At 39.4% G+C, this 20120-nt stretch overlaps 1 protein-coding gene across 9 annotated transcripts in view; it reads left to right on the top strand.

The window, feature by feature from the left end:
• Positions 1–20120, top strand: part of DMD (dystrophin) — a 1657593-nt gene that overhangs the window by 1312770 nt on the left and 324703 nt on the right. For 8 of the 9 annotated variants that reach the window (XM_029929473.1, XM_029929472.1, XM_029929470.1 and 5 more), the window contains 2 exons: positions 2196–2316; positions 2956–3224. In XM_029929473.1, coding sequence (XP_029785333.1) covers positions 2196–2316; positions 2956–3224 — 390 coding nt within the window. The remainder of the gene's footprint in view (positions 1–2195; positions 2317–2955; positions 3225–20120) is intronic. The other variant, XM_029929468.1, reaches the window with a different exon arrangement.

Genomic DNA, 20120 nt, shown 5'->3' with positions numbered 1-20120 from the left:
TTTCATTGGTTTTCTTCTCATTCCTCTAACCTTCACTTCACTGGCTAACACATGTTCATGCTTTAGAATTCTTCATGAATACTATCTTGTCTAGGAAGCCTTTCCCAATTCCCTTTCCCATATGATGCATATAGGTTATTTGCAAATCTATAGCACTCTCCACATTTTATTGAAATTATTTCTGTGTTGGACTCTTGTACTGTATACAAGTTTCTAAATGGGAGGAGTTGTTTTGCATTCAACTTTGCATTTCTTGTTTCTTATACAACTACCGACACATAATAGTTCAATAAATGGAGCCATTATTATTTTATAATTAGTAATGCCAGAGTAAATTGCTTCCTATCAAGTCCAAAGGGAGAGTAGAAAAAATAACTTTCTCGAAGTTGGGAAAATTAGATGTATGAGAAAATATAACAATACAAAAACTGTCTACACATACACACACATGCACACACAGAGATTTCAAATGAGATATTAGAGGGAGAATCGGACTTACACGTAAGCAGGGTGAATAACCCACCTACTCCATATTATAATACTTGCTCTGTATTATATCAACGGCACAAAAATATCTCACAGTACAGAAACTACATGCCCATCCACAGACTGAATCCTAATATTTCACTTATAGAATTTTACTATTTCAATTCAAACACCTTGTTTTAGAGTGCCTTGTTGGCTTAGTTAAGGATCTGACTCTTGATTTTGGCTCAGGTCATGATCTCACAGTGATGGGAAGAAGTCCCGCATCACGCTGTGCGCTAAGCATGGAGCCTGCTTAAGATTCTCTCTTCCTCTCTCTCTCTCTCTCTCTGCCCCTCGCCCCCACTAGCAATCTGTCTTTCTCTTAAAATAAATAAACATTTTCAAAAAATCAAACACCTTGCCTCTTTCTACTGAACTGTTAAGTAACTGTGGAAGACAAATCATTTTGCAAAGTATCAAACTCAGGATTTTTTTGAATGATGAGGGTTTTCTTTATACGTGTGTCATATAATACAGTTCTGGAGCATTCCTGCAACACAATATATCTGAAGTTCGAAGGAGATGTAACTGATTTTTCTCTCGGTAACAGAACAGGGCTTAAATTCAGTAGGTAACATTGCTAAAAAATAGTGCACAATTGAAAAGAGATGAATACTTAAGGCCTAGGTCAGAGTGATTATTATTACTGTTGTTTTTACACTGATCTATTAACATCTATGTGGTACTGAATACTCTTATTAACATCTTCACTTTCAGATAGCAGAATCTGGTCAATAACTCTCTCTGATGATCTCCAAGCACCTGTCAATTTATTCTAGCCTCATACACTGATTCACCACCATTAGCACTCAATTACATATGAAGTTTGTTGTTTTTATTCTGTTTCTACTGTGTTAGTTTTCTCCCTCTTTTCATCCAGAAGCTTCTTGAAGACACAAACTATGCTTTTTGCTTTCCTTGTAATCCTCTGTATCAATGAAGATTATAGATTAGAGATTCAAATTGATAACTAATGTTGATGACCCCCAAGAGATCTCTTCTAGGCCTATTCTTTCATAGAAACTTATTGCCACAATTCCTAAGTCCAGTATACCTCAAAGCATTTCTATCATTTTCAAAGAAGTCACATTAGATAATGGGTATTTTTCAAAAGGACTGAGTTTTTACTTTACTGTGAATATTTCACTTTATAAGTTGTCACACATTTTGACAGAATTAACTGATGGTTATGGATTGAACTGGTTATATATTTCAGTACAACCTAAGTTCTTCCAAATAGCCCTTCAGGATCCCTACTGTGTTCTGGAAGAACCATTCTTTACTATGTTCTGGAAGAACAATTCTTTCGGGTATATGGAAGTCTTCATTATCCCTGCTAGTGTTTTGTAATATGTATCTTACAACTTTGCTTTCAGAGTTCAAGTTTGGCACTCAGGTTGTACAAATCAATCACTCTTATCTTAATGAAAAGGCATGAATGTATCTTGAAAGTTCCCCCATGCTCTCCAGTATAGTTTTATACCCACAGTGGTTTCCTGATTAACAGAAAAATCCATATAGCCTTATCACTTTGTGACTATCAGTTTATAAATAAAGGAGATAGAAATTGACCTGGGAATTTCATAACCAAGTTCTGAACACCCAGGATTAATTTTGAGAAGAATGCCACAAGCCAAATAAGCATTTCTTTTCATCTCATTTCACAGGCCTTCAAGAGGGAATTGAAAACGAAAGAACCGGTAATCATGAGTACTCTTGAGACCGTACGAATATTTCTGAAAGAGCTGCCTTTAGAAGGACTAGAGAAACTCTACCAGGAGCCCAGAGGTAATTGAATGTGGAACTGTAATAACATATTGATAGAAGGATCAGTGCTGACAGAGCGACCCATCCATTCTTGCTGCCAGGGTCTGGATGGCACTCATATTTTTTCAGTTAAATAGAATCGATTCAAATTCAACATAGATGTTGGAAAAGAAGAAGGAACCCTAAACCACCATGCATAAATCTGTTTGCACATTCATAAATAAACATTAAAAAAGATTAATTAGTGATCAGTTATTGCGACATTTGGAAAATAATAAACAAAAGAGATTTTCTGTGAGAAGGAATTCTATCATTATAAAGACTACAAGCTAATTTTCCATTTAAGAGCCCGGCTGCAGTAAATTAAAGCTTGTGGTATGCATCCTAAAATGTTTCTACTCAATGGCTTAAATGAATCTTGGATGATCTGAATGATAGAAGGTAGAACAGATATACTCAGGAGGACAGACTTGAGATGGATGTGCTGGGCAATGTCAAAATTTATGCCAAAGTGTTAAGGAACTATTAATCAGTGGGTTGGCCTCTTGTGGCACTGTACTTTCTTTCTTCCAGCATGACCTTTTCAGCAATGTTTTTTTAAAAAAAAAAAACAGCCCAAAAAAGACTGTGGCCTAAAACCTTTTCATATTACCAATTTAGAGCTGCCTCCTGAGGAGAGAGCCCAGAATGTCACACGGCTCCTGCGAAAGCAGGCTGAAGAGGTCAACGCCGAGTGGGAAAAATTGAACCTGCGCTCTGCAGACTGGCAGAGAAAAATAGATGAGGCCCTCGAAAGACTCCAGGAACTTCAAGAGGCCACAGATGAGCTTGACCTCAAACTACGTCAGGCTGAGGTGATCAAGGGGTCCTGGCAACCTGTGGGTGACCTCCTCGTTGACTCGCTTCAAGATCACCTCGAAAAAGTCAAGGTACCATCTATTCCTTTGCTTCAGTGCCCTTCAACAGACTCCAGAGAAGTTCTAATCTGACCTTGGGTGCAGTATTTTCTTCTCCCCAAGTTAAGAATAGGGCCCATACACATTAGAAATCAGTTGACCTTTCACAAATTCAAAATCATCGTGCATGTGGTAATCTAATCATCTCTATCTTTAATAATGTGGAATGAAATATTTAAAAGTTATAGAGGGAAGCAATCCTTTTGATTTTGCTATTAGGGAATTAATTTAAGTGTTTGTATGAAAATGACCTGATTTATGTGCGTGTATGTGCGCTCGTGCATACGTGCGTGCGTGTGTGTGTGTGTGTGTGTGTGTGTGTGTGTGTGTTCTTTGTGCTACTTAGTATCAGAGTAGGGAAAAATACAACACTTAATCAAGAGTGAAGAGTCTAGGCTTTGGCCTTTTTGCTAACTAAATTACGTGACTTGGGTGAGTTATGGTACTGTGAATTGAGGCTGTTACTGCTGCCCTTCTCTTAGAAGGCAATGTATATAATACAATTTTGAGTTGTATTAGTCCACTGCGGGTATTAGGCAATGTCATTATATATTGGAATACTGTCCATGAGACCAAAGTTAAATTCTCTTGTGGCAGCAAGATGATAAATGTATTTATTAAAAAGAATATGCATATTTAGGAGTATCATTATGAAAACCAGCTTGAAAACATAACCAACTTGAAACATATTTCGTTTACTCATCCAGTGTCAAAACCAACAAAAGTCCTCCCAGGTTCAAATTCAAAAGAAGTGAAATTCTCACCTGCACTTGGCATGTTTGCCAGCAGCCTCACCCCAGAAGATCTCTTCCCTTTGGCTTTCATGGCATTGTTTCATACATTTTTCTTTTTCCTTTATTTCCCTCAATTCCAAAACTTTACCCACCCTTCCAATGTTGGTGTGCCCAACTTTCTAACCTTAGCTCAATTCTCTTTGTATTGTATAATGCTCCCAATTTGAAGTGGCATGACAGTGACAAATGTAGATTTCCAGTCTGGGTCTCTTTTCTGATCCTCTCACCCATATGTCATTAGAATCAAAATGAAGCGATTCTGATACCAAGTTGGTTCATTCTCATGTTTGGTCATTCCCCTACTGCTGTCCCCGCTTACCTACTCTTTCTTCTGTGCTTCCTATGTCACGTAATGGATCTTAATCCAACAAGTTGCACAGGCTTATAACTTGAGTTTCTTCCTTAAATCTTCCTACATTTGATTGATTGTACCTGACTGCTCATTTTACCTCGGGATGTCTCTTTTCTATTTTCTCTCCTCTTTTCAACCAGTGTCCTGTTCTAGCCCCCAATGTATGTTACTCAGATTATTGTATTATACTTCTATAAATCCCATGCTCCAGTCAGTGTACCTGGCATATCATAAACACTGCATTTTCTTTTCTTTTAGTTTATATTTAAATTCCATTTAGTTAATATGCAGTGTAATATTAGTTTTCAGTGTACAAAATAGTGATTCAACACTTGTGTGCCACATGTGGGCTTACCATGACAAGTGATCAAGCATTTCAAATATTTGGCAAATGATTGAATGAATGAACAGTTTCTTTACTGATATTTCTACCTTATCCTTCCTTTTATGATTCCAACCCAAACTCCTTGCAGGAGACCGCCTGCCTGAGAATGAAGCCCAATGAATGAAGAAGGCAGGTGGCCCTTTGCTTCCTAGCCATTAAATTTCTGTTACTCCCATCATTTAGGCCGTTCCATACAATCTGACCATATCCCCCCTTTGCCTGAACCTTTTTTCATAACTCTCTGCCTTTGCAAATGCTCTTGACCGTGATCACCTCCACCTTACATGCCTGGTGATCTTCTATTCATCCCTTAAAGCCCAGCTCAAATGGCATCTGTCTTTGGAATTGGTCCTGAGGGTCTCCCACCCCAGCTCCTACCGAGCAGAAGAAACGGCTCTCAGCTCACTGCTTTCTTAGATCACCACACATGGTTCAATTGTCACACTTAAATTTCCCATAGACAATGAGGTTCCTAAGAGCAAGGGTCATGCTCTATACCTTTGAATTCCCAGCTCCTAGCACATGTCAGCAACATATAATGGAATCTGGTTCTGCCTCTTTGTTCCTTTGTTCCACTCTTGTTTATGAGCCCCTATACAATGTGCTGTATGTGTAGTTACGAATGAACCAGACTTGGCCTTTGCCCTTATGAAGCCTCTAGTCTAATGTTGAACTGAATAGCTCTTCGCAAAATAGTAGAGGAAGATTTAAGGGAAGATTAAAAAATTTGACTCTATAACCCTGAAAATCTCTTCCACCCCAACATTCTATGACTCCCGGTCTAACAAATAAAGCGAAGGTTCACATTGCTGTCTACTTGGAAACTAAAATGAAATGTATTACCTTGTATTTGTCCAGCCTTAAAAATTGTACTTTTATTCAAAAATATAGGAACTACATTTAAAAAAAATCTTCCCCCAAAATGACAAATAAGTTCAGGCGAATATCCCAAAGGAACCAAATTAGTTTATGAATTAAGTGGCTGAATGGATAGACTGTAGAGCAGACACAAGAGATTCATTTTTAGCCATATGCGCCACACAGGAGCCTTTGTACTACATGGGGTATAGATGGAGAATGTACACAGCATGATTCCGTAATGAAAAATCATTAAACATAGAATAGCTCAAAACTCAGCTGATCCTCACTGAAGCCTATTTGCATTTTTCCTTTCACTTCCCTTCTCCTACCTGTTCTTAATCCTCAGCCCAAGTTGATTTCCCACCCCTAACCAGGAAGACTCCCTCATTCTGATCCCAGGAACAACAAAACACATATGTACTAAATATTCCTCTCTAAAAGAGCTTCTATATGTCAACGCTTCACATAAATCAGTTTTCTCTGTTGCTTCTCAACAACACTGCGTTTGATTTGGTGCTGGTAGTTTATAAGGAGTCAACTTTATGAACTAAAACTTCCTTTAGAAAGAAGTAGAAGAGTCTTTAAAACCAGTGTTCACATTTTTCTACTTAGCAGTTTAAGCCCTCAGAGACTCCATGCTGTAGGGGACTCCAAACTGATAGCTAGGCATGTAGCCAGAGAACATTTTATTTACCCACTTCAGTTCATTTTCATCACCCCTAGTGACCCAATTGTATTACCCGCCTCCATTCTGGTCTTATTTGTTAAAGAAGTTGTTATTCAAGTCACTAGGCCCTGTGTGTTTCTGTGGGATTTCGCATTATATCATTTCATTAGCAAATATGGCTTTGGGATTTGGGGACTGGATAGAACAGCAGCAACAACAAAATCCTGGGACACTGTGGAGGTGGCATTGTTGCTGGCTAATCATCTTCGGGACAGCGTATGTACAGTAAATCAAGAGAAAAGAACACAATGTCAATATTGACTATTTAGCCTAAGAAAATCTCAGCTTTCCACATATAGCTTCCTTAGAATAAAATCTAAAGTGTAAGGGCCTCTTTATTTTTTAGATTCATGATTTATACTGCCTACCAAATATTTTAGGGACACAAACATGATTCTCCACTTAACTGGAAAATAACACCAGTGTTTCTGTGACTATACAAATATTCTTACTTTCCTTAGAGTAATGGAGCGCAGGAATAACTCCTGGAATCACTAGGGGTTCTGCTCTGCTTAGATCTCTAAGTGGAATATATGCAGGTTTTAATAAAGTAGAACCACTTTGAAGTGAAAGTCCTACATATGATGCTTTTGTTCTTGAGAACAATTCCTGTGTGAAAAACCTTGGGAGTTGTTGTTTCTCCAAGTTTTCTTTTTGTTCTAATCGACCATGGTTTCTTTATACAGACTGACATATCATTCTTGAGCCAGGAATGTTTCACTGCCCTTAGTTTGTCCATTGCCTGGAAACACAGTTTTTTGTACCACAACCATAATTAAATTGCCCACGCTGCCATTTGGGATTATGCAAATGTGTCACAACTACGTAGTTCTTTATTTTATAGTTTTGTATCAGACTGTTAACTTACAGAGATCTTCCTGTGAAAGGTCAAGGACAGGCATTCTCTGAGTTCTTCCTTGAAGTTCTTACAATGAAATATTTTGCTTAGACCTCTCTGGAATTATAATTGAGAATAATGTAAGAATATGGGTAGTAGACCAGGGACTATCATGACGCCACCAGGCCATCCTGCCTTATTTCTGCTCAACATTCATATCTAGAAATTTAAGAAGATAACTGGCAAATGCATTGCTTCGGGCCTACCGTCCTGAGTCCCTGTGGTTTGGTTTACCAGAGAAATCAGCCAAAGGAATGTTATCTCAGAATTTGACATTGAGAATAGCAGCTTTCAGCCATGTTCACACAACTCTCTCTTCCCCTACTGCTTTTCTCATCTCAACTCTGGTTTCTAATGTTTTATTATTGTTTTACTCATTTTGTTTTATTGTCATTTATATGAGCCAAATTTAAATCCTTTCTTGTATGTGAGTTTTATTAGAGAAAGCTAATAACCCATTCGGATGGAAAGCTTATCATCCATTCGGATGGAGGTATGCAAGGTTTGACAGAACTATCACCAACAGGGCAACCCTGACAATGAACTCTGGATAAAGAAATGATGTCTTGGGGGTGCCGGGGTGGCTCGGTCAGTTGAGCATCCGACTTCGGCTCAGGTCACGATCTCACGGTTCGTGGGTTCAAGCCCCGCATCGGGCTCTGTGCTAACAGCTCAGAGCCTGGAGCCTGCTTCCGATTCTGTGTGTCCCTTTCTCTCTGCCCCTCCCCTGCTCATGATCTGTCTCTCTCTGTCTCTCACAGATAAATAAATGTTAAGAAAAAAATTTTAATAAAAATAAAATTAAAAGAAATGATGTCTCCATATTGAATGAGGTATACTGCCCGTAGTAGGAAAGGAAAGCTTACTAAGGTTCTGTTAATGGTTGTAAACAGCAAATGAATTGCTCTGTGGAGGTTTTTGTTGTTATTTTTATATACATGCTGGGTTAAGTAAGCCTTTGATTGAGAAGAATATACAAACAAGAAAGATGTAATCCTTTATAACTCTGGGTTAAATACGGAACTAGTGCCTGTCATTTGTGATGTTTAAAAGCCTATCATTGGTCCTTTAATATCTTGGAATACTTCTGTAAGAAGGCACATTACAGTAAAGTCTCATGTACTGTAAAAGTATAGTGGTTTTTTTTAATAGAATGGTCATTGTTGGCTTTAAGAGAGCTTAGAATCTAAAGTAGGAATTAGTCTTCTTAAAACTCCTGACCAAATTATTCGTTCAGTGTACAATAAATTGTAAGTTAGCGTTCCGGGAATGCTTATTACTTAGTTCCCATGAATTCGCTCTCATCTCTTGCTTTGTTTATAAAGCTAAGAGCAAATTACTTAGGACAGCAATGTCGAATCACGTTTCTTACCCAAGGCGTCTGATTTTAGGGAGCGCTGTGTGTGTTTTAAAAGCCTGTACCTCGACTTAGGCAAATAGAACCTTCGTTTACCATGCTATTCCCATCCTACCTTTGAAACTTCTGAAAAGCCAGTGCAGAGTAATTGTTTCAGACATCTGCTTAGCATACTTTGAAGTGCATATAAGTTCTTTTTCGGTTTCATTTGAACCCCAGCTGTCTTCACCGAAGTCTATAATCAATCTGAATTAAGTTGTCCTACTTCTCCTAATAAGTCTCTTATTAAGTTCTGCATCAGCCTCTTAGGGAGACTTAAAAGCTAATTCATGTAGAATTGCCATTTTCTCCTAATTCATTTGTCAGCTCTCCAAATTCCAAGGAAAACAATCGCAAAGACTATTAATTTGGCTCTTCATAAACAACTTATGTAAGTGTAGTATACATTGGAACTGAGCAAACGATTTAAAACGGTGGGAGGAAATGAGTTGATGACATTTCAACACGCTTTCTTTTCGACTGTTTCGAGATGCCGAGATGCCATCTACATTCAAAGCATAAAGGCCTTTATTTAATAAGAGGAACATCTTTCTGCTTTTACTTTCATAAATAAAATAATTACTGAGTGAACTTTGCTTAAAGATAGGGAAAGGCTTTAGAACAGTTGGAAAAGGAATATGCTCTTTTTATTATTGAACTTATTTTAATTTTGGACTTCTTTGTATTCCTTTCATGGGCCGTGATAAAAGAAGGAGCTAGAATTGACTACCATTGTCATTGCGTTAAATCAGAGCTATGAAGCTCCTCTTTTGGTCATGAGACATTTAGGAGAACATGGATAATCAGAATGTTCAGCTAATGAGTTCATCTGACATTATTCTACTAAGGAAGTGTTTAATTAGATAATAAAAATTTCTCCAAAGAATCTCATCCTTCCTACTCTTTGAAAACAACCATATCAAAGCCTGATCCTTTCATATGCCAATCCTGTTTGCTGAGGATTTATTCCAGAATCTTTGTTTGTGCCTGGTAGTAATTATGAATACTATTCCTCAAGAGTCTTAGATAATAAAACAAAAGCTTAAGTAATATACTGTCAGCATTAATGGATCTTAAAACTCAGTCATTTGTTCATTCATGACATGGTTAAAACCCATACCCAGAGAAGTCTGATCTCATTAAGGAGTGTGAATATGTAATTTATTTCATGAATCAAATTGTACTGGGATTCACATTCATGGCCGCTTAGTCTTCCTCAACATACTGTTACATAGTTTCAAGCCAAGGGAGCAAGAATGTGTACCAGCTTGTGTGTATGTGTGCGGGTTCCACCTTAACTAGAAACAGTTGGGAAATGTGAGTGTTACTTAACTGAAATTCCATTATTTCTTAGAAAATGGAAGCACATGGCCAGTGTGTGTTTTTATTCTCCTTTGGAATCTACCAAAGTTGTAACTAGTTGCAAACTCACAACTGTGTTACCCTCCTACCATAAGCACAACAAAGAATGATTTAAGAATAAATAACCCAAGGAGTGGGCTCGGCAATTACAATTTTCAGAATTCCACAGTTAACCCTGGCACCTGTAATCAGCCTTACACAACCTTACGTTAACTAAGTTAAACAACGGCATTGAATAATTGTTCTTGGCAAACCACTTTTCTGGGTATCATGGTAACAGATGTGCTTATGATACTAATGTAACCCTCTCATTTTAAGAGGGTTGACTTTCTCATAATGGGAAGATTAAATGTTTTCGTAGTATGATTTTTTTATACCAAAAAAAAAACATTTTTCAGTTGTATTTTACACTGTGCTTCTCAAACTCTGCCACTTCACTTCTCTTGATGGCCGAGGAGTTGAAGCCTGCTGTCTTCCCATCCCCCCTGCTTACCTCCTTTTACCACGAGGATGAAATGTCTTTGATGTTTCTTGCTTTGTTGTTTACACCGCCTGTCAATTTTGTGATCTTCTCCATGATGTATTTGTTGTGTTTTAATATGAAAGTGGTTTTCTCCAAAACCTTAAGTGAAGTGAATCCCCCTGTACATTTACCCATGAGTACGAAAGTGTAATTTGAGAAGCATGATATGAAAACCTGCCCAATTTGTGCAGGCCTCCTCTTTTTCCATAAGCTTCTTTCTTTTGTGTCCACATACATGCAGAGTAGATCCCTGCCATTGCAGATTCATCTGTTGCAATTTTATCTGATCACTGTGACCCACAAGGTCCATGACTTGGAGCTCTTTGTAATATTGAACACGTATTCTTTGAGGCTTCTGTGCAGCAGTCAATTAACTAATGACTCAACTTGAGTTAGAGGTCACGTTTCCTGAGCACAGACCCTGAGAACAGGGGTCTGGGTGCCCATTGATTTATAGACAGCCTGCTCTCAGGAGAAGCCTGTATGGGAGGTGGGACAGCATAATAAAGGAGAAGAACCACCAAGCCAGTACACCATCTCAGGCAAAATCTAGATGTGTGTCCTGAGCCCTACAGAGAGTGTGCTGGAGTATATACTGCACAACAGAGTTGTCCATTCATAACCCAGCTCATGGCTGGGGGTGGCCAGGAGTATGCCAGTAAACATGTATCAATTAGCTCTGAGGTGGAGTGAACACCGATTTGCGGCATTTTCCAATTCTGGTGGTGTAAATACTCCGACCCTGGCAGATTAGGGCTACCAACATGATCCCACTGAATGCAGAATTGGGAAGAGAAGCACACAGCAGGCTCTTGGGCTCTGCTCCATCACACCACTGGCTGTGGCCCACCCCTGGAGACATGAGTCAACTCCAGGACCGGACTAGGGGCCTCCCATCAGCAGGGGTCACCTTTCTAAAGACTAGATGCAGCCGTGAGACCTTAGTAGCCAACAGTCACAGCAGCTGGGGGTAGATGTGCAGGCCAGGAAGAGAGTCTCCTGCACCTGACAAGGGAACATAGTAATCCGTTCAGCCGCCATATCTCAACATGGCCTTTATAATGCTGTTTTGTTCTTGCACCTGCAGTCATTCTTTAGAAGTAAAGATTTTGTTTCTTGATGGAAAATCCACCTTCCCTCTGACCCAACCCCTAGATACTTTTTGGAATTGATAATGAACGAGAAGAGTTAATGAAAAGGTCTAAGTAAGTGATGCCCGTTAGTAAGAAAATAGCTTTATAAGAGACTTGGGTTTCATAGTTATACAACCTACAGGTATCTGAATTGATCAGATATTTGCAGATTTGGGGATCCAAGTTATCCAGACGTAGCCATTGAGGACGTCAAGGATTTTCTATGGCAGTGAGAGCTTGTGGAAACCCAGATTGGTGAACCCCTTCCCCAAAGCTTCTGATTCAGATTGGCCGGGAGCAGGGCTGAGAATCTGCCTTTCTAACCACTTCCTGGTGATGGTGAAGCTGTTGGTCCAGGGACACTTGGAGAGCCACCATTCCATTGTGAAGCTGCAGTATATGTATAGGAATAGGTATTTTGCTTATTGCTAATAATTCATCAGTTTGTCAATAATTCTTCTGTAAATGTACCATTGATTACTTCATTTATATTTATCGACATCCACAACATCTCATTTAAAAGTGAACACAGGCACCTGGCCTTCTGTGGGAGTGATTGATAGCTTAGGTGGGGAGCACATTTTCACTTGGAAACCTTGATATGAATGATGGTCCCCTCTCTCTGAGTCTCTCTCGTGCAAAACATTCACAGTTATTTAGTCCAGTTTTCCTACTGCTGTTTTACGGGTGCTCATACAATTTAGGGGTTGCTTCAGTTGACTTTGATGTTCACTTGCCTTCCCACTATTGATACTTTAAAATGAAGATGTTTAGTCATATAATCTTTCACCTTGTCTACATTCTATCACATTTATGAATAACAACAGTTAAATTTTTTCAATAATAACAATTAAATTTAAAACTTCTCCTCAGAATTTCCTGCTGAGCATACTAATTATGAGCAAGTCCTACAGAGAGTTTCTGGAATTGAGACATTAAGAATATTTGAGACTATTAAACTTTTTTTAAATTGTATTTTAAGAAAGAGAGAGAAGGTAAGTGGTGGAGAGGGGCAGAGGGAGGGAAGGAGAGAGAGTGAGAGAGCATCCTAACCAGGCTCCATGCTTAGCACAGAGCCCAGCATGGGCCTTGATCCCATGGTGCTGAAATCAAACCTGAGCTGAAATCAAGAGTTGGATGTTCAACCGAATGAGCCACCCAGGTACCCCAAGACTATTCGACTTTTTAAAGTGAAAACCTGCTTGCTAGATAGGAATACTGGGTAGCTTATCCAGGAGCCCCTGCATTTTACAGCTGGTCACGACATGAAAGCCCTGCATTCAGGGGAGGAGGATGTATGTGCAGAGAGATGGGGACAGATGTGAGATGGCACAGGGAAAAGCAACTGGGAGGAAGTAGGAAGTAGTCTGAACTGCAGTGATTGGGGACAGGGTCATTTTACCCCAGAGTCATTGCAAAATCAGTCTATTAAATGCCTGTGGAAAAAATTCAGTGTTGTGGTATGGGGTGAGTGGTATATGTAAGGGGAATCATGGAATAAATATAACAGAAACAAAGGTCTTTAAGTATGCTTTAATGTCAACCAAGAAACGTTCCGAACAAACTTTCCCCTTTATTCTGGATTCTTGGCCGGGAGTGCGGGAGGGGGTTACATTAAAAGTAATTTGATTAATGTTCAATGTAAAATTGAAATAACTATGTATAAACCCACTCCAATCAAGTATACATTAAATAATTGAGTTAACTGAATTAGGCAGAGTAAGGGCACATTGATTTTCAATATTTTAAAAAATTGGTCCACATATCATTGTTATGTTTTTGTTTGTAACTTTCAATATTTATTAAGTTTCCACAGTGTGTTCAGTCCTAAAATGTCAAATTCTCTTAGTCAGAGTGAGGCAGGAGAATCTAACACTAAGATAGATTTCTGTTTCCTTTTAAAGAATTGATTTTTATGGTGGATATTTTTCCCTCATGCAGCTAAGAGCCTGCTGGTTCTCCTTCAAGGTACACATGCTTTTAGAAGCCTTATTCCCTGGCAGTCCACATTATTATGGACTCAGTGGGGTCATTTAGAACTTTTCCCTATCAAATATTGAAATCCTATTATCATGATCTTCACATGGCATTAAGCAAGTTAGCAAAGAGAATGAAGTCGATTTATCAGCCATATATGCCAAAGTAGTAATTAACTGAGTAGAAACTAAAGCGAAGGAGGAAAGTAGGCAGTATATATTGGTTTGTTTTTGAGAACCGGTGACAAACCATGACTGAGTTTCATCTTATTTACTTATCTTCGTACCTGAAAACATTTTTACCCAGTTTGGAATCTATACATTGCTGTGAACTTAAATCCTATTAGCTCTTATTAAGTCATTCTCATTTAATTGCCCCGGGGTTTGAGGCTTTTGTCTGTCCAAGGACGCGTAGGCCACATGCAACATTTCACCTGTTCACCCACAACTGAACAGTTGACTGTCGGCCTCAACATATTTCTAGCAGCGACAGGGCTAAAGCCAGAGGATGGTTCAACCTACACAGGCTCTGTACTAGAATCCTGACAAGAGTTATCCAATATAATGATGACTTGTGAGCATCCAATAAAGCATCAAGTTAAAAGAAATATAAGGTACACAAGTGAGCATAAGTTCTATTGATTCCTTGGCTCACACGGGAACAAAATATTACCTTTGGAACCCTCCTGCCATTTTGTTACACAGGTTGAAAGATGTTTTCAAGGTTGTCTCAGTGTCAAAATTGCCCTGGGGTGGGGGGATGGGGTTGAGTGCCAGATGCAAGATGGGTCTTAATGAAATCTGACCCACATTGACTTTCCAAAAAAAATGTTGAATGCTTAGTGAAAAGATTTTTTTTCAGATTTTAAACTCTTTTTCAGCTGAAATAGTTTTCTCCTTTAAATAATCAATACAACATCACTCACCCAGATTTTTGAGGGTACTTAGTCATACTCCTTTTTCAAAAAAGAAAAAAAAATCTATTACTATTAAAGTGTGTTGTCTTTGTTACCTGAATACTGATCACTTATTCTTTTCCCAAGCTAGGTTTGGCCAATGACTTTGAGGTTGGGTTTTTTTTTTTTTTTTTTTGAAATAACATTTAAGTACGTTGATTAGACAGTTTGACACTTAGACATATTTGTATAAGTAGTAATTTATTCATCATCCACAGGCACTTAAGTGGACATTACCATGATAGTAGTTGTCACAACGGAACAACACATGATAGGAATTTAGATCTTACTTTAAGGTATGATCAGAGGAATGTCTTGAAAGTGAAAGTTTTAATAATATATTGAAAAACTGAGTCAATTCCTGGTTCTACTTAAGAGGCTAGATCTTTTCCATATACACATATAAATTGAGATTTAAAAAATTGAGATAAATTGAGCCACTAATATATCTGGAGGAGCAATGTAGCTTATAAGTAAATAGATAAGACTTTCTTTTCAGACTAGGGATATAATGAAGAGGAACCCCTAAGAAGTTTACCAGTCTAATTTTTAAACATGCTGTTGCATTAATTTTAGTGAGGAGAGTCCATTTTATATTCATTTCATTTGACTAGAAGTAGACGAATATCTTGGTCTTTTATTTTCCCACTTGTTGGAAAGAAAGGTATTTTGGAAAGAGTAAAACCATTTATAAAATTCAGGAGCTACAATAATCTGAAAAGAAATGTAGATACTGAAGACATTTTACAATGCTTTGCAGCCCTCTTCCATTTAATTATTTTTATCTCAGCTCTTAGACAATTTATATTCCTCTCTCGTTCAGTTCTGTTTTAGTATTTCTAAGTTGATAACAATATATTGAATAGAAAATCAATTCCACAAAAATTCATTTTGTTCCAGTAGTGAGTGCCTTCCCCGTGGAACAAAAATTAAATAAGTGTGCCGTCAGGCCAACTAGGTGTAGCATATGGCACAGGTAACCTCACAACCCTACATCCTTCTGTTAATTATTATGCATACATACGGATGTAGCTTAAGTTATTTTAAACAGAAAAAAAAAAGAATCTCTTGAACTACTCTATACATACCATACCATACTTTATCCTGCCTTTGCTTGGTCAAAAATGTGGCATTTTATAGCGATGGATCCATATAGGCTTGGAACTTGTTTCCTAATAAGCCTATATAATAACAATCATCTTTTACCTTAACGTATAACCATTAGAGTTAGGTTGCACGGCCATAGGAACTTCATCTGTTTTGTGTATTGCCATCTCCCAAGTGCTTGGAACATTCCTTGGCATAAATAGGGGCTCAATGATATTTTTTGGAGGGATTTAATAAACAAATGTGCACCAAAGCACGGGACAAAATGCTCTCTCTCTGACACGTAAAACCTTTAAAAATTATTTTGCAAATGACTTCCTCCCATTTGCCAACCATTCCAATTTGGGCCATTGTTACTTCTTGCCCAAATCTACAGACAATCATTTGCACTCTTCTTTCTGAAAGGACCACAGGCTTACACCTGTCTACTTGAGATTTTCTAGATGAATGTGCCACACCCAGAAGAACGCACCCTTGCTGTTATTCCCCACTTTGTCTACTCAGGGAGGTTCTCCTGACCTGCCTCAGCCTGCTCTGCTTTGCAAACCCCGTTGGCACACCTTCTCATAGCACGATTACGTTGTGTTTTTTTCCATAACCCACTGAATTGTCTATCTCTGCTAATGAATGTCATTCTGTGGGAGTTCCATTTTCCCAGGGCACAGTACATGTACACATAGTATGTGCCTACACAGTACATAGTGCATAAAAAAATAAGTTACTGGGATTATGCCACCCCGCACCCCCCCCCCCCCCCCCCCCCCCCCCCCCCCCCCCCCCCCCCCCCCCGTTGCAGAAAACTTCAACATCTGCATCGCAAAGACCAGCCCATTCATACCTACCACAACCTTGCGGTGAGAAAATGCCCACCATTAGTCTTCCACAGCTACCCTGGACTTCGTGTGCCCTTTTAGTGAAGACAATTTGCCCTTCTCCAAATACGTGACACTTTCCTGCTTCCTAGCCTTTTGTTCAAGCTCTGAACAAGTATCTTTTCTCCTCTTACCTACTTACTCTTCCTTAATCAGTTTTAAGTGTAGTTCAAAGAGACCTCACAAGGCTACGTGATAGAGGAGTGAGGAAAGACAGGATTCCGCACCCCCCTCCCCACATCGTGGTGGTTAGTAGTTGGCTCTTCTGCTACAGCTACGCAAAAAAGGATCTAAGTCTGTGGCTCTCGGGGATGAACTTACTACCCTCTGCTTTGCAGACTTCCCCTGGAGTAAACCAAATGGGACCTTGTGTAACTTCGCGTTCCCCACATTACCTGGCCAATGCTTAACTGGTTGTAGGTGGAGTAAAAGAAGGAGAAATAGACTCGACCTTCTCATTTATCTTCACAACAGTCCTAAAGTGGTCATGTTCCTGTCCCCCTTTTACACAAGAGGAACTGCATGGAAAATATTTCTCGTTGAGCTTTATCTATAGTAGAAAACCTCAAATAGGAGAGAGAGGGAGGAGAAAGAGACAGACAGACAGACAGACAGACAGACACAGACCATCCCTAATCTCAGCCCCAGCGTCTGTCATTCCAGGCCCCGTAAGAGCCTCCTTTTTGAGCCAGGTAGAGAAAGGTACCTCTTTCTTCGAAGGCATATATTGCTCTGTGCCAAGGCTCACTAATTTAGCAACAGAGCCCAGGTTGGATTGCAGCCCTCTCTGTTCCCTTGGGCCGGCCACTGTACAACTCCACACGGGAACCCTGGTATGTACCTTTTCATCTCTTCTTATATGAATATTCTTAACATTTTTATTTAGCCCCTCCACAACGCCCTCCAGAAGACAACCCCAAGGTGCATCACCACCAGCAGCACACATTCCCCTTAAATAGATGACCTCCTCCTTGTTTTCCCGCTTGTTCCATTTTTTTTAAACTCTCTTGTTGGCACCCAAAACTGCAGTGTTATGTTCTCGCTCAGAAGCTTAGCGGTGTGTCAGAAATGAGCACATGCTCCGACATCAAAAAATCAAGTAATATATCTAAAGAATTCAGTTATGGGAACTGAAGGAAACAAGCAGGCTTCTTTTATTCAGAAATTCAGTGTCTGATTTTTATAGGAAACTGTGTTTATGAAGCAATTTGAGAATAGCTGTTGACCTGAAATATTAGTGATTAATGCAAAAGCCCTAATTCTCTTGTTTATTCTTTAATAAAAATGTCTTGAGGAATTATCATGTAGTGGATCAGGCATACCCCGGTGAAAAAATGAAAGAATAGAAAATTGCCTTAATGAAGATTAGGGTCTTGGGACAGGACAGATGGTGAATTAAGAAATAGGCAAATACATATGCACTTCGAAATTGTGATCTGGGCTAAGAGGGAAGGGTGCTGAGAGGGAGAAAAATAGGGAGAGCTTCTTTATTTATTTTTTGTAAGTAGTTTATTGTCAAATTAGTTTCCATACAACACCCAGTGCTCTTCCCTACAAGTGCCCTCCTCCATCACCACCACCTCTTTCCCCCTCCCCCTCCCCCTTCAGCCCTCAGTTCATTTTCAGTATTCAATAGTCTCTCAGGTTTTGTGTCCCTCTCTCTCCCCAACTCTCTTTCCCTCTTCCCCTCCCCCTGGTCCTCCATTGGGTTTCTCCTGTTCTCCTGTTAGACCTATGAGTGCAAACATAAGGTATCTGTCCTTCTCCGCCTGACTTATTTCACTTAGCATGACACCCTCAAGGTCCATCCACTTTCCTACAAATGGCCAGATTTCATTCTTCCTCATTGCCATGTAGTACTCCATTGTGTATATAAACCACATCTTCTTGATCCACTCATCAGGTGATGGACATTTAGGCTCTTTACAGGATTTGGCTATTGTTGACAGTGCTGCTATGAACATCAAGGTACATGTTCCCCTATGCATCAGCACTTCTGTATCCCTTGGGTAAATCCCTAGCAGAGCTATTGCTGGGTCATAAGAAAGTTCTATGGATAGTTTTTTGAGGAACCTCCACACTGTTTTCCAAAGCGGCTGCACCCGTTGACATTCCCACCAACAGTGTAGGATGGTGCCCATCGGGAGAGCTTCTTTAAACAGGGCAGGCAGGAATGGGGTCACTTTCACAGTCACATTAAATGACATCTAAAGTTGATGAATACAAGCCAGCTAAGGCAGAGTGCACATGTAAAACTCCAGGCTGAGGGAACTGTGCACACGAAGGGTCTAAGTCAAGAATAAGTCTGGTGAGTTGTAGGAACACAGCATCTTTCGAGTTCTTGTTAAAAATGCCAGATTCTCAGGGGCGCCTGGTTGACACAGTCAGTTAAGCGTTCAACTATTGGTTTTTGGCTCAGGTGGTTATCCTATGGCTCACAAGTTCAGGCCCCATGTCGGGCTTGGGATTCTCTCTCTCTGTCTTTCTCTTTCCCCTCCCCTGCTTGTGCTCTTTCTGTCTCTCTCAAATAAATAAATGAACTGAAAAAAAAAATACCAACTTCTCAAGTCCACCCTAGACCTACTGAATGGAAACCACTAAGGTCGGGACCCTGCGGGCTCCGTGTTAACACACCCTCCACATGATTACGGTGCACGCTCTTACTTGAGAATCACTGCCTTACGGGGATGTTTGAGCTACGTAGGGAAAGGTGAGAGCAAGACAGAGGCCAAGGAGCAGAAAAAAAGGGCACACACCATGGATATTGTAGACCAGCAGATACGTTTGCAAATCCAAAAAAACCTATCAACTGCAAACCTTAAGCTGTCTAAAATAACTCCTGAACTTGAATATCAATGTCCTTGTTCTTGATATTTTTAATGGCTTATGGATTATTATTTCTAAGTAAGCAAACAGATTTCATTAATTGACATTTTGCTTGATGTTTTGTCACATATAATTAAGATTTCTCAGAAAGAAAATATTGGCATTTCTTCCATTTCCTTAGCAGCCTAAAAACATGGCCGGCTGTAATGATTTATTTATACTCATTACAGGCCCTTTTCTTTAAATTGTGCATATTTTGCAGTTAGCCTCTGCGGAACACTCATGAACTACCTTCTTATTTGTCTTAACTATGCCATTCAAAAGCTATGGAAAACCTGAAATCTTTTTGGTCTCTGGCTTTGGAGTCGGTTTGCTTCCTTTTTCAATAAAGAGAAAATAATTAACAGTCACAGTTAAGATTATAGAAACAAGTTTCCAAGGAAATTAAAGTCACTAAGGTGTGTGTACACCTTGTTCTTATAAGTAAAAGCCTTTCTTTCGTGATCACTTCTATCTTGTTTCTCATGTCTAATTTATATCCGTGAAGACGAAATGAACAACATGCGTAAGAAAGGAGATAGACACTGTTAGCGTGGGAGGACTCTAATTCAGCTCTTGCTTCCAGAACGTTGAGGTGGTGAGCTTCCGAGTGAAGCCAGGTCCCGAAGACAACGAATCCCGATGGACGCAAATGAGAAAAC

Source organism: Suricata suricatta, chromosome X (genome assembly GCF_006229205.1).
Source record: "Suricata suricatta isolate VVHF042 chromosome X, meerkat_22Aug2017_6uvM2_HiC, whole genome shotgun sequence".
NCBI lineage: Eukaryota > Metazoa > Chordata > Mammalia > Carnivora > Herpestidae > Suricata > Suricata suricatta.
Note: the sequence above shows the minus strand (reverse complement) of the source record. Positions and strands in the feature narration are given on the sequence as shown.